The 13,624-nt window shown below is 40.1% G+C and overlaps 1 protein-coding gene across 4 annotated transcripts in view; it reads left to right on the top strand.

Annotated features, from left to right (window-relative positions):
* The window catches only part of LOC119720836 (laminin subunit gamma-1-like), a 50,486-nt gene extending 38,979 nt beyond the window's left edge, over window positions 1-11,507 (top strand). For all 4 annotated transcript variants that reach the window (XM_038190691.1, XM_038190690.1, XM_038190689.1 and 1 more), the window contains 9 exons: window positions 682-786; window positions 1,914-2,065; window positions 3,394-3,619; window positions 5,279-5,685; window positions 6,095-6,375; window positions 7,133-7,274; window positions 7,629-7,805; window positions 8,589-8,751; window positions 9,990-11,507. In XM_038190691.1, the coding sequence (XP_038046619.1) occupies window positions 682-786; window positions 1,914-2,065; window positions 3,394-3,619; window positions 5,279-5,685; window positions 6,095-6,375; window positions 7,133-7,274; window positions 7,629-7,805; window positions 8,589-8,751; window positions 9,990-10,129 (1,793 nt within the window). In that variant the 3' untranslated portion in view covers window positions 10,130-11,507. The remainder of the gene's footprint in view (window positions 1-681; window positions 787-1,913; window positions 2,066-3,393; window positions 3,620-5,278; window positions 5,686-6,094; window positions 6,376-7,132; window positions 7,275-7,628; window positions 7,806-8,588; window positions 8,752-9,989) is intronic.
* The last annotated feature ends 2,117 nt before the right edge of the window (window positions 11,508-13,624 follow it).

Raw genomic sequence — 13,624 nt, 5'->3', positions numbered from 1 at the left:
CAGACTTTGATATTGAACCAGTAGGTACTGCAGTCTGCTAAAATAGGCATCCAGTTTTTGAAAAAGTGGGGTTCTTAAAAACAGGCACAAACTGGCTCGAGTTTTCGAGGCAGTTTCTCTCCTGGAGTTCTGAGAATAGCACTATGTCGTCGCGTCAGTGCAACAAGGTCGTAACTCCATTCCGCAACAAAGATGTATCTCGCGTGAACACACTCTGTGCAACAAGGTTGTATCTCGCGTGAACACACTCTGTGCAACAAGGTTGTATCTCGCGTGAACACACTCTGTGCAACAAGGTTGTATCTCGATGTCCATTGACTTTGCGTGTACATCCGGGTTATTTTAAGCGAGATACGACCTTTTGACATTCTGAAATGGGCGTTTTGCATTCATGCCATTTTAGGAGATACGACCTTGTTGCATTGATGCGACGATGTGTTCCTTGTGTTCTTAGTTCGGCATAAAAAGCTGAAAGACACACTCAGTAAATTCCATTGCTCTTCATATATATGCCAAGAAGTAGTAATTCTTACAGTTTTAACCCAATGAAATATTGAATTGCTTATACACAGTTAAATATTACAAAGAAAAAGGCAGGTAAAATGCACTGAAAGTTTCTTGCTATAAGAGAAATGTTCTCCAAAACTTTGAATGACAATAAATTCCTGACATTGGTTGCAGGTGCTTTTCCAAACTGTGAGCCTTGCCCGGAATGTTTCCAGGATTGGCGCCGGGCATTCCAAAATATGGCAGACCTGTTTAGAGAGCAACAGATGATACTCAGAGGTAAGCTTCAAATTTTAATCGCCTTCTTCCCCCCCCCCCCAACCCACCCACTTTCAGCCAACTCCTCAACATACTTCAGCTTTTACTACAGGATAGTTGTTTGCGTTTTTTGCATGATCCCTCACTCAGCGGCGTAAGTAGAATCAATCTTCCGCGGACACCTGGGATGCATCAATTTTGCAAGGGAACAAAAGGCAAATGAAAATTCAATAGCAGTATAATTGTTTTTCGATTTGAGATTTCAAATGAGAGCATGTATGGTCCCCCCCCCCCCCCCATTATGTTGCAGATTCAAGGCAGTTGCATAACTACAGGGGGCATGTTCTCCCATTTGGATTATACTTAAAATGTAATTTGTACAAGTTTTAGTTAAAGAGGTACTGATGCTGTATGTAGTATCAAATGGTGTCTTGGCCGCACTTCCCCCCCCCCCCAAACAGTTCCAGCAAGACCGAAAGAGAGCATCCTTTTGGTGCACATGCATATTCATAGATGTGTAGGGCTTAAGGTATATCATTACAAAAAAAACCAGATTTGTGGACTAGCTGGAAGTAACTGAGACTTCTACTCAGTTGAGCTGACTTCCAATCCCAATTAGTCCTTTTTTGCTTCTCATTTTATCCCTTAAGATATAGTCCATCATTTGTAATTTGTGCATTTTGTTCGTTTGAAGCAACAAAAGTGTTTGGGCGCGCTTCACCGAATAACAAAACGAACTACTAATTTAAATTAAGACGCACCGTTGGAAAGGCCTTCTTTCGTTGATTACTTCAAAATGACAGCTTGCCAGAAAGAATAATTTCACAGGGAGTTTAGTCCCCTTATTATCTTTCAACCAAGTATGTTTTTCAACAATAATTACGCCAGTTACTTTTCGGATGGCTGCAAATGATGGACTATAGCTTTAAATTAGATTAGCAAGGAAGGAACATTTCTTACAACATGTAAAGCTGATGAATAGTGTTGTCAAGAACAAGGCATTATGTAATGGACCAGTCAGAAGATGGAAAACCTAATCCATTTGGGAAAAGAAAATGCGCGTCCTTGCCTCCAACTACTTCTCTGTGTTAAATTGTAATTTTTTTCGGGACTCATCAACTTGAACAAAATGATCAATTTATTTTTAGGACTATTGGCAAACTACAACAATCTGACCAGCCAGGAAGTAGACAACACACTAGACTTCATCAGGGGAAACCTCAGCAGTGCAGCGGGGGCCATTGAACAGGGAACCAGGGAACTGGTGGATCTGGAATACATTCAGGCTGGCTTCAGCATGGTAGGTTCTTAAAAACGCACAATTGACTCCTGTTAATATAATGGTTTCGCATGCGAACAGATACGGTTAGCACGCTGGATACGTCTTCAGTTTGTGTGGTCTTGTGATGTCATACACAATTCACTATCCGCTACGCGTGTACACAGCATGGGTAATAATAATGTGGTGCTTATACTAAAGGTCTCAAAGCGCTTCACAATTATTACCCCTGTTCAGCAGGCAATGAGACCATTTCTCTGAAGTAGCTCGTGATCAGTGCAATCTGGTCTCTACCTTCACAGGTACCCGTTTACACTCCTGGGTGGAGAGAGGCAATTGTAGTAAGAGGTCTTGCACAAGAATACAAGCGTCATTGTCCCTGTCAAGGTTCGAACCCACATACCACGGCACAGTGAGTCGAATACCGCAACCATGTCTGGACCATGTTTGGACCATGGTATATCACATGAAACACGTCAATGTGAAAAGCATTGTAAATTGTAAATTTACACCCTCTTTTCTGATCATTTATTCGATCATGATGATTTGATTGGAAGAGGACGAATTGCTGAACATACAGGATGAGTAAAAAAAAAAGAAACCCAAATGGCAGGACCGGTTATTTGATGAAGTTCTGCATGTAGCACTTTCAAAAACTAGGATATGAAAGCCCAATTAAAAAAGGGAAGTGTTCTTTCAGCTAAACGAAAACAATTTGAATTGGGATAAATGTGAATTGTTTTTGTTTTACCTTTTTTGTGATCCGTGGACAGAACTTTAAAACGGTGTTTGTGTTTAAAATTTTGTAACTTGAAAAGTACATTAGTGATTTGAATGATTCTCATACTAAAAGAAAGCTTATAAATTGGGCTTTCATATCCTAGCTTTTGAAAGTGCTACATGCAGAATTTCATTTAAAAAAATGGTCCTGACATTTGGGTTTCTTTGTTTTACTCACCCTGTATATGTGCCATTTCTCTGTCTTTCATAGCAGGATTAGCCACAGATACGAGGCTTGCATTTGATGCTGCCATTTTGGATTACTCCATTTTATTGGCAACAGTCCAACAAACAAATGCTTACGTGAACATGATACGAAACAATAGAATGGTTTATAACACTTACGGATATCTTAATGTGTGCATATACCCCTGTCAGTTGGCATATCAATCACCTCCAGTCAAAGCATGGCTATGTCAAATTAATAAGGAATTCTTAACTGTTGAAAACAGTAACTTGATTGATTTCGACTGCTGTGATTGCGTAGCTGAATTTGTTAAATTAGAGTTGGGCAAAGGCATGATATTTGGATCACTTCATCCCAAATGACTGTCATCCTATTTATCCAGATTTCAGCCGAAGTGGCCAACTTCACGGACCTAGTGACCGCCGTGGAGACGCGTCGGCTGGAGCTGACCACCAGACTGACCAATGTCCAGCAGTTCACAGGAAGCGTACTGATCCAGGAAAACACCGTCAAGACTGCCGAGCAGCTGCAGCAGGATCTCAATGCATTGAGTAGCACCACGACGGCACTGTTTCAACTAGGAAACGGCACATGGGTCAATATACAAGGTAGGAACATTCACAGGTCTTCAGGTATCTGAAAGAATGTTTGGCTAAAGCCCACAATCCAAGTCTCAAGTTTCATCTCCTATGATTGATTTATATCAATTGTATTCAAAATTATAATCTTTGTAATGTTCAGAAAAGACCACGAGATAGTTCTTTACAAAATTGGATGTTGCGGCAATGTGATTCCAACTTTCAGTAAACTGTCTTATTCTACTCTGCTTGTTTATCACTTGGAATATTGTTGGTTTAAAGGTGTACGTTGGGAAGATTTCCACAAAATTAGAGTGTTTTAGATTGTTTCCTGACTTTATTGCAAAAGTCTAGGTCACAGATAATCCAAATCATGTCTTACATTTACAGTGAAAGAGTGAAAAACCCATCAGACGTGACACTAATTTTGGCGTTGTCTGTACATATTTTAAATGTTTTTTGAGCCAAGCTGTCAACAAAAGACTGGTGCTGCATAAAATGTATCCGACAATTCACTGTGGAATAACAGGTCCCACGTTAGCTTCAGAATTATACACATAGCACACACATGGGTTTGAAGAACCTTTTTGAAAAGTAACATGTGAATGGAATGACAACTAGTGCTACAATGGCTTGACTTTTGAGGACCGTTTTTTTTTGTACCCTGAAATTCCTTCACGTGGTAATTACATGAAAACAGAAAACTTCTAAGATATAGTTGTATGAACAATCTTATTCTACTGTTGAACAATCTCTCCAAGTACCATCATTTTGTAGTGGGTGCATTTTGAGCCTTTCTTGGGCAAGATATTTTACTACAATTGCCTCTCTCCACCCAGGAGTAGAAATGGGTACCAGATTGCGCTGATCTAAAACTGTCGGAAAACTGAGGGGTACTAATTATGAAGTGCTTTGAGATGCTGGAACATGGAGATATACAGGGTGGTTCAAAAAACGGTTTACACTTTTTCAGATGCAGATTTCTTGGAATTGGGGAGACATGCTAAAATTGTTTCAAGATATTCCTAAACTACATCATCTTTGTGGTATGTGGTGAAAACGGCGATGAAAATAAAGCCTAAATTAAGAAATGGTGATGGTTTAAAGAAAGATGGTCAAACACCACTTTATCCACATGCAAATCTGTGAGATGTATATGGTCAACACAATAGCACTGCGCACAAAGAGAACTGCAATAATTGTAATTACGTCTACATGACTGCCCTAGATGTGGACAAATAGTTTTGACCATTTTTCGGTAAGTGGCTGTTATTTCTTAACTTGAGCTTTATTTTCAATGCTGTTTTCACCATATAGGCCTACCATCAACATCTTGTAGTTTAGGAATATCTTAAAACAATTTCAGCATGTCTCTTTAATTTTGAGAAATGTGCCTCTGAAAAAGTGAAAAAAACACATTTCGGACCCCCCTGTATAAGCGTCACATTAAGTCTGTGATTCATTCTTAAAATGTAAAGGCTGGTTCTTACTCGGTGAGAAAGCGAACACGAATTTGTGACATCATGGTAAGTATTTGCGCCGGGAATTCGCAACAAATTCACAGCGAATGTTTCCTGAGGTCAAATTTGCTTTGCACTCGCATTCGGGAAGGATGAACCGGCCTTAATAAGGGAAGGATCTACATGCAGTTTGTTACAATATAAGAATTGGTGTGCTGATGTCTTGCAGGCATGTATGCAGCAATTGAGGCTTCGGAGCAGGGCATCCAGCAGCTTATACGTGGTGTGGACAGACTCCTGCAGGATATTGAACGCGCTGCCATGGAGCGACAACAGGCAGCAGTGATCTTGGACGACGAAAACCGCGCCACTGAGGTCAACCAGAATGCAAACCTGCTGACAACAATCAGCGCTATCCAGCAAGACTACCCGCTGGCATCCACGGCCCAGAATGCCTCAGCTGCCCAGCAGATTGCCCTGGAGGCTAATCAGAGTATGCAGGGGGTCTTGCAGGGCGCCCTCATAGTCCAGGGGCAGGCAGACGCCCAAGCCTATCGGAGCGAGATGGCTAGGTTTAATGTCACCAATGCTGATACAGCAGCTAACCAGGCCCAGTCTGCTGCCAGGACTTACAAGGTACTGACAAATTTCATAATGCTCAGTTTGAAGATTTGCTGTGGACTTCCCGTAGGAATATATGGTAGCTGGCACTATGAGTTCCAGTGTCCTGGACACAAGGCCAGATCCAGAATTCAACTTGGGGAGGGGGGGGGAGCCAAAAACATATTTTTTCCCCCAATAAAGTGGGTCCAAAAAACTTCCGCCCCCAATTTAATATGAAAAGCAAAGGGGGGGGGGGGCCTGCCTTTTTTGCACTCCCCGTTGACACCCCCTCCCCCGTTGCTACTCCCCCTCCCCCATTGCCTGGACATGTCCCACTGCATGTGCACATGGATTTGTGGTGTCATATGAAATTTTGATTTCTACAGAATCTCGTCTCTGCAAGTTGAAAAGTTGTTTATGTATTTCCTTTGTTTCATCTCAGGACCTTGCCTTGTCCACTAAGGCCAACATGACCAGCCTGTACTTACAGGTCCTAGATACCTACACAGCCCTCCAGGATGCTGAGGCACGCAGCGTGGAGGCTCGGACCATTGCCCGGGCCGTGCAGGACACGACGGTCCGTCCCTCCACTCAGATGGACCAGCTGGTCAACCAGATCAATGCGGCACCGCTGACCGCCTCGAATGTCCAGAATCTACTCCAGGACGCGACCAGTAAACTGGGACAGGCTGAGCAGACCAAATTGTCGGCTTCAGCTGGACAGTAAGGATTGTTATGTAGGAAGTGTGAATTCACTCAGTTAGTGTAGGCTCCGCTCGGTCACATGCTTTGTCAAAAGTTTACAGGGTGATATGGTCATGTAGCCCATCCAAGTACTGCTAGCAGTCAGTGCTGCTTATTAACTCTGATAGTATTCTACTTGTTCTTCCGCTGAGCTAACTCTCTTGTATAAACATCACAGTTAAATGTGAGCCTACAAAAACTACTAATAGAAAAGAAACTATTAAAAAACCACAGGTAGTGTCTCGTGAGTAACCATAGGTAGTGTCTCGTGAGTAACCACAGGTAGTATCTCATGAGTAACCATAGGTAGTGTCTCATGAGTAACCACAGGTAGTGTCTCGTAAGTAACCATAGGTAGTGTCTCGTGAGTAACCATAGGTAGTGTCTCATGAGTAACCATAAGTAGTCTCATGAGTAATTACAGGTAGTGTCTCATGAGTAACCATAGGTAGTGTCTCATGAGTAACCACAGGTAGTGTCTCATGAGTAACCATAGGTAGTGTCTCATGAGTAACCACAGGTAGTCTCATGAGAAACTACAGGTAGTATCTTGTGAGTAACCATAGGTAGTACGTGTCTCATGAGTAACCATGGCTATTATCTCATGAGTAACCACAGGTAGTCTCATGAGTAACTACAGCTAGTGTTTTGTGAGTAACCATAGGTAGTGTCTCAGTAACCACAGGTAGTGTCTCCTGAGTAACATGTTCATTATGGGATTGTTTGTGCATGGTAGGCAGGAGGCAGAGTCGGTGGGCGCTCAACTTCAGACCATTGAGTACGAGTTGACTGAAGGAGAGAGAGTGAGAATGGAGACGACTCAGCGACTGACAGAAACAGACAACAACATCACCAGCATCAGGTCAACAGCCAGTCAGGTGAGACACAGTGTTGTAACGCCACTGAGTTATGTGACTCGTGTTGAGTTAAGTCATTTGTAGCCAGTGACTTGAGTCATTCTCAGGCAGTAACTCAATTTGAGTCAAGTTTGCATTACATCCTTGCTTGAGATCAGTTTGTGTCACAAAACGAGAATGGGTTCAATTTAATATTTATTTTTTAATTTCTATCTGTCACACTCGAGTCGAGACACTGAAAATTACAACTCAAACTCAGACTTGAGTCAAGTAATTGATTTTTAAAAATTCTTTCATGAATTGAAAAAGCAGCCCCGCCAACTTCTACAAAGCAGTTTTGCAGCATTTTTTGTTATTTTCCATAATTTTGTTTAGGTTCAGGAAGAAGCCAATCAGGCAATCAGCAGCGGACAGCAGACCTCAGCAGCTATATCCAGCATCCTACAGGGAGTCAGGACCACACAGCAGTGTTTCAGTGCTAGGAGGAACCAGGCTCAGGATGCAGCATACCGGGCAAGTCTGGCTGGTACCCAGGCCACCACAGCACAACAGGTCAGTCCAGTGTTATAGTACTCGTACTCAGTACTCAACCTCGAGTACAACTCAAGTACTATTTCAGAATACTCAAATGTCATATACTCAAAGTTGAACTCATGAAAGTCATACTCGAGAAGCAAATTTGATTGGAATATTTGATATCATACTCCATCATCGCACTCCATAACCATACCATACTCATACTTGATTATAAGGACTCAGGGGAAAAATCAAGTAATTCAGTTTTGAATGAAAAAAATCTCACTATGCAGTGCAGCAGACTTGGCTTTCAAAAAGTCTTGCTCAAAAGTAGTCCATAACATCCATGTTGCTGAATTGGTGGTTTCAGTTGTCCACTCGTTACTTGGGATTTGAATTATTTTCACTGGAGTACTCCATAAAGAATTCGTACTTAGAGGTCCCTGTACTCGTACTTGTACTCGGAGGTCTTCTGCCACCGCTGTTCATCAGGCAATGCGCCAATTATTTCTGCAGCAGTTCGAGATCAGCACAATCTGGGCTCTAATCTCAGGTACCCATTTTCACTCCTGGATGGAGTGAGGCAATTGTAGTAACGTGTCTTGCCCAAGGGCACAAACACCATGTTCCCGGTCAGCTGTATATATCTAAGTACATCAAGGGCTAAAGTAACTACCGCTGACGTGCCATTGAACAAAAAATTGATGTGATGATGAGAATTGTTATGCAGAATAGATTCTGATGCTTTCCTTTGCTTTATTACCATCCTTTGTTGTTTTTGTTTTTTTGACAATAAAACAAATTGATTCTTGTTTGCAGGCCTATGAATCCAGTGCTGCAGACACGGCATCCCTGACTTCCCTGATTAACGCAACTAAAAGTCAGTCTTCTACTGCCTTGAATGACGTCACTGTGGTATCTGATCAAGCAGAGACACTCCAACAACAAGTGGTCACTGTCCAACAAATGGCTGATCTAGATGGTAAGCAGAACAATCTATCAAAGCCTTCCAGCTTTTATTTGTATTACTACCTCTCAACTTTTTCAACTTTTTTATCACTTTTCCCTTGGAGTAAGCATTCACATGAAAACTTAGTCCAATATAATGATGTTGCTTAAAGGTAAGGACACTTTTTGCCAAACAAAGTGTATTTTTGCCGATTCAAGGAACAAACTACAACAAATCTGAAGCAGCTTATTGAAAAATAACTAACCTGTCACAATTTCAGCTCAAAATTGTGAAAAGACATCTTCATTTTTCTCTAGACAAAGCAAGGTTCCTGTAATGCCCTTCTCTTACAAAATGTTCATTATATTTTTAAGCTTTGGCAGGAGCTTCTACATGTCATGTCACTTGGTTGTCGGTCGGTTGGTCTGTCTGTCCCCGAAAATTGACCAAAAACGAGCCCCCTAAATTTCCCATAAAAATATAATATTTTTATGCCCGCAGTGGTTTGGTCTGAACCATCAGAAGGAAATGATGGTAATTCTTCTTTTCTTGAAAATGACAGCATACAAGCTTGGTGTAATGATTTCACAGGATGCTTAATACAATAATTTCTTACAGTCAAGTAGGATATGTTATAGTACTTTTGCAGTTTCTTTTTGATGTTTGCATATGGTGCCCATTACCTTTAAAGGTAATGTACAACATTTGCAAACATCAAGAACAAAACTACCAAATTATTATGAATAGTGAATGACAGTCTAAATCATTCTGTAAAATCATGGCACCTGGTGTGCTGTCATTTTCAAGAAAAGTGGTATTTTTGTATCAATTTCCAAAGCTGGTTGGCTGACCAGCATTGGAAAAAAACCTGGCCTTTTTTCAAATACTGCCCCCAATTTACCATATTTTAGTCCGCATTTTGTTTGCAATTGATTTCACACCTATGAAGGGGTACAAGCCAGCTAGACTGGTTCCCTGACAATTCCCTGACATCTATAAATTGCTCCATTTCATCTTAAGTGGAGTCAGGGAACCAGCCTAGAGAAACATGATTGTTTTTCTTGGTTTTTCCAGCATCTACGAACACAACACTTCACACAAGTCAGTGTAACAATATTTGCTATAAAATACTACCCCCCTCCCAAATCCATCCATTTCTGAAAATTACAGCAAAAGCAAATGTTGTATATTCCCTTTAAGGAGCAAGTGTAATATTTTTATTTCACACAAATGAAGCAAATTGAGCAATTCCCTGTTTCATATTCTTACAGCCTTGATGACACAGTACATGACCCAACGTGAACAAATGCAGGAGCTCGATGGCAAGCTGGAAGGACTGGAGGCCAGTCTAGACACTGTCCTGGCCAATCTGGACAGTGCGGAGGGTGGCAGCTTACAGTGTAACTTATAGTCTTGCAATTCCAACACCGTAGCCACAAAAAAAAAAGAAAAAAAGTTGGGACTCAACATGCTGATTACCCCTCAAACTCCCACCATTAAGCATTAAAATTTGACCGGCTTTTCTAATACGTAAGAGTGAAAAGAGTAATAATAGTGGAAACCATGATGAAAAAATATTAGATTGAGTTTATTCACTGATGAATACATAAAACCATAGAGTGCTCGGGTGGTTTCGAGCGCTATGGGGGGGGGGGGGAGTAATAGATCGTTAGTACTGCAGCCACCTTTGTGTTGTGTACTGTTGTTCAACAGGGATACACATAAGTAGAAGACTTGTGCATTCACTGTTACTGAATTAAAATAACAAACCACACCACAAAGATGACTGCTGAATGCAGTTGATCTATAGGCAGGGCGGTAATGGTCAGTACAGCAGCTAAAGGGTTGATATTCTCAAGTAAAGATCTTAAGTAGTATGGGTACTCAACGATGGTAGTGAAGTAAGAACTTTATTATTTATCTAGATAGCATATCATTTGAGACTAGGGGGATCTGTTCATGAAACAAATTTATACACAAAAGGTGCATTTTAGGCCTTTTCTATTTAAATTTTTTGATCAACCTACAGTAAAAGGCTGCTATAACAAACACAGCTATAATGAACATTTGGCGCATGAATACGTTCAAATTTAACTTGCAATGGTCTCCCAGACTAATCCCCGCCTCCAATAACTTTAGATCATTCAAAATATGCAGTGGATGGACCGGGAACCAGTCTAGGTCTCCCCCAACTGTCCTTTTCTGGCTGTTGAAGGAGTACTTGTGCACGGAGCCCATTACATCCCCTGTGGCCCCCGTTCTATTGTAATGTACAATCACTATAACAAATGACCACTTATAGCGAACATTTTTTTATGGACCCCATCATGTTCATTATAGTGGCGTTCTACTGTATTGGCTTTGCACCACTTCTCACTTTTTAATTTTCATCGTCTGTCCGTCCTCATGTTTGTTGGGATGGAGGTTGGTGAAGAAATGCACCTCGTTTAGTTTTACATTTTTTTTTTTCAACCCTTAAATTCACTTTTTGCATGCATCGCAATAGCCAGTAATATTTTAAAGGTTCTTTTATGAACCCACAAGAACTACTGTTTATATTCACCAAAAAAATATAATCCTGCCAAGATTTTCTATGTTCTGCATAATGTGGCCTCATGAATACTTTGAGGCTTTTTAAACATTCCATTTCTTTTTTACTTTCCAGGTTTTTGTTGATGGTTTGTCATGTTTATGTCATATTTGGTTTGAATAATAAAACCATTGTGGCTTTTAAATGACTTGTTGATACATGTACATGTAAGATAAAGTATATATTTGCTGTGAAAATATTTATACAGAATTGGCGATTTTCATTGTTTGTTTGTTGTTGTTATTGTTGTTTTTTTAATTAAGATTTTTTTTTTTTCATTTTAAAGAAATAATAATTACCAGCAATGGGTCATTAGCGAGACTTTCCCATAGACTTGTGCACAAAATTTTTCAAACTTAAATGTGCCCTAACCCAATATTCCCTTGTCCTTTTTCCGCGAATTTCGGTATGTTTACTAATTAGACCACAAGCAACAAATATAACATAATTGCAACAGTAAAATGTTGCCTCTAAAGGGGGGGGGGGGGCTGTGCCATTAGAGAGACAGTAATGTGTCTCCCTAATGACCGGTGTCTCCCTATTATCGAAGAAATTACGATAACGTGTCTCCCTAATGGTACATTTAGGAATAAACTAACATGACAGTCATTATTTTGAGTTTGTGTAGTAGTTGTACTTAATTAGAAATGTTACATTTGTAAACAGACAACATAGTTTAGTATCAAAATACAAATTAATTTTTAATTATGTGTTTTCATGATTCCTTGGTGGGTTTATTTATTAAATTGTTACTTTTCAGACATTCTGTCCAGATCTGATACAAAATATTTATGAAATTATTAATTTGTGTTCAAGTCAAAGTTTGTGTGCTCCATTTTTTGGCATAGTACTTTGCAGAGGATCACTACTTATTAAACACAAGCCCTGAACTTAAGGTATATTTAGTATTTACAATGTATATCCACAATGCCATTAATAGAGTATTGTTTTTGTCCATTTTTGTGTAAGTTTTGAATTTTTTGGTTTCATTTAAATGTTAAGTGGGTAGCCATGCATTGTGTTCTGTTCCTTGGGTATTGAATAAAAAATTTAAAAATTAACTTCAAAAAGATTGGAACTTTTTTCTTCTCAAAAGTGAACGGTTAATGCTATGTGCATTGTTAGTCTTCTCTCAAACAGTTAGTGAACTGAGTCTTGGTATTGACACACAGTTTCATCTTTCAAACCAACCTAGGAAAAACCGAAATTTCACAAATAACTGCCGCTTAATACACAGGATAAGTTTTCCATATTTTTATTCTTTTTTTTTATTTGTTCAAAAAATTCTCATAAAGGAGGCTCAATAAACCATCTAAATTGAACAGATATGATTGTCCATTATCATTCTCACAATCTAGATGCTGCTGAATGTCATAGGTGATTGTTTTGGGCCCAGTTTCATGACGCTGCTAAGCACACAATGTTCTGCTAACAGAGCTTCCTATTTCATGGAGACCGTAAGCAGTAAGCACAGCAAAAAGCATGCTTACCTCAGAGGAAAATGTTGCTTAAATTCGTGACGTAACTATAGAAATCTCCATGCACGCAACCATTAGCGTAACCAGACCATGAAATAGTGCTTAAGGTTAGCACAATTTTCTGCTTTAGTAAGCACAACTTTTCTGCTAACTGTTAAGCAGCTCCATGAAATTGGGCCCTGTTGTCTTGATAATCTGTCACTTAAGGGCAGCACCTTCTAATGGATGAGCTGTTAATACAAATGTGAAACAACAACCGTCTCAATTCGGTAGTATCGAAAACAAAGACCGAAGACCCACTCGAGTGTGTCTTCGTTTTTTGAGCGGTTCTTTGTTATCGAGTGGGTCTTCAGTCTTCGTTTTAGGGGTCTTCGTTTTCGATACTACCATCTCAGTTCCTGGACACAAAATGGACACCACGTGCAGTGTTATACGAAGCTATTTTGCGTCCACGTGACGCTAGATGTTGCAGTTCCTCATCTAGAGCTCTGCCTATCGACGGAACTCTAAAATTAGTTTTGACACCGTGGAAATTGGACACAAGATGGCCACCCATTATGTGTCCAGTGCTGCCCACTGTTTGACAACATTCAATGGGCATGTGACGATATATAATCATGTCTTCACAAGGGCAGGCAAATTGTGCCAGTCAGTTTTGCCTTTCCATAGTCCAATTGGCCTATATTATCCAGTATATCTCGGTATAGACACTGGGAGGGACATTTGAATGCAAGCACCATCTACTGTTGAAGTTTTGTATTTGGCAGTCAAATACTTGTATATGTGACTTTTGCACTGCAAAAATTTGTTACAAAAATAGTCAATATGAGTTTTTGAC

Source organism: Patiria miniata, unplaced genomic scaffold (genome assembly GCF_015706575.1).
Source record: "Patiria miniata isolate m_02_andy unplaced genomic scaffold, ASM1570657v1 HiC_scaffold_9, whole genome shotgun sequence".
NCBI classification, from domain to species: domain Eukaryota; kingdom Metazoa; phylum Echinodermata; class Asteroidea; order Valvatida; family Asterinidae; genus Patiria; species Patiria miniata.
Note: the sequence above shows the minus strand (reverse complement) of the source record. Positions and strands in the feature narration are given on the sequence as shown.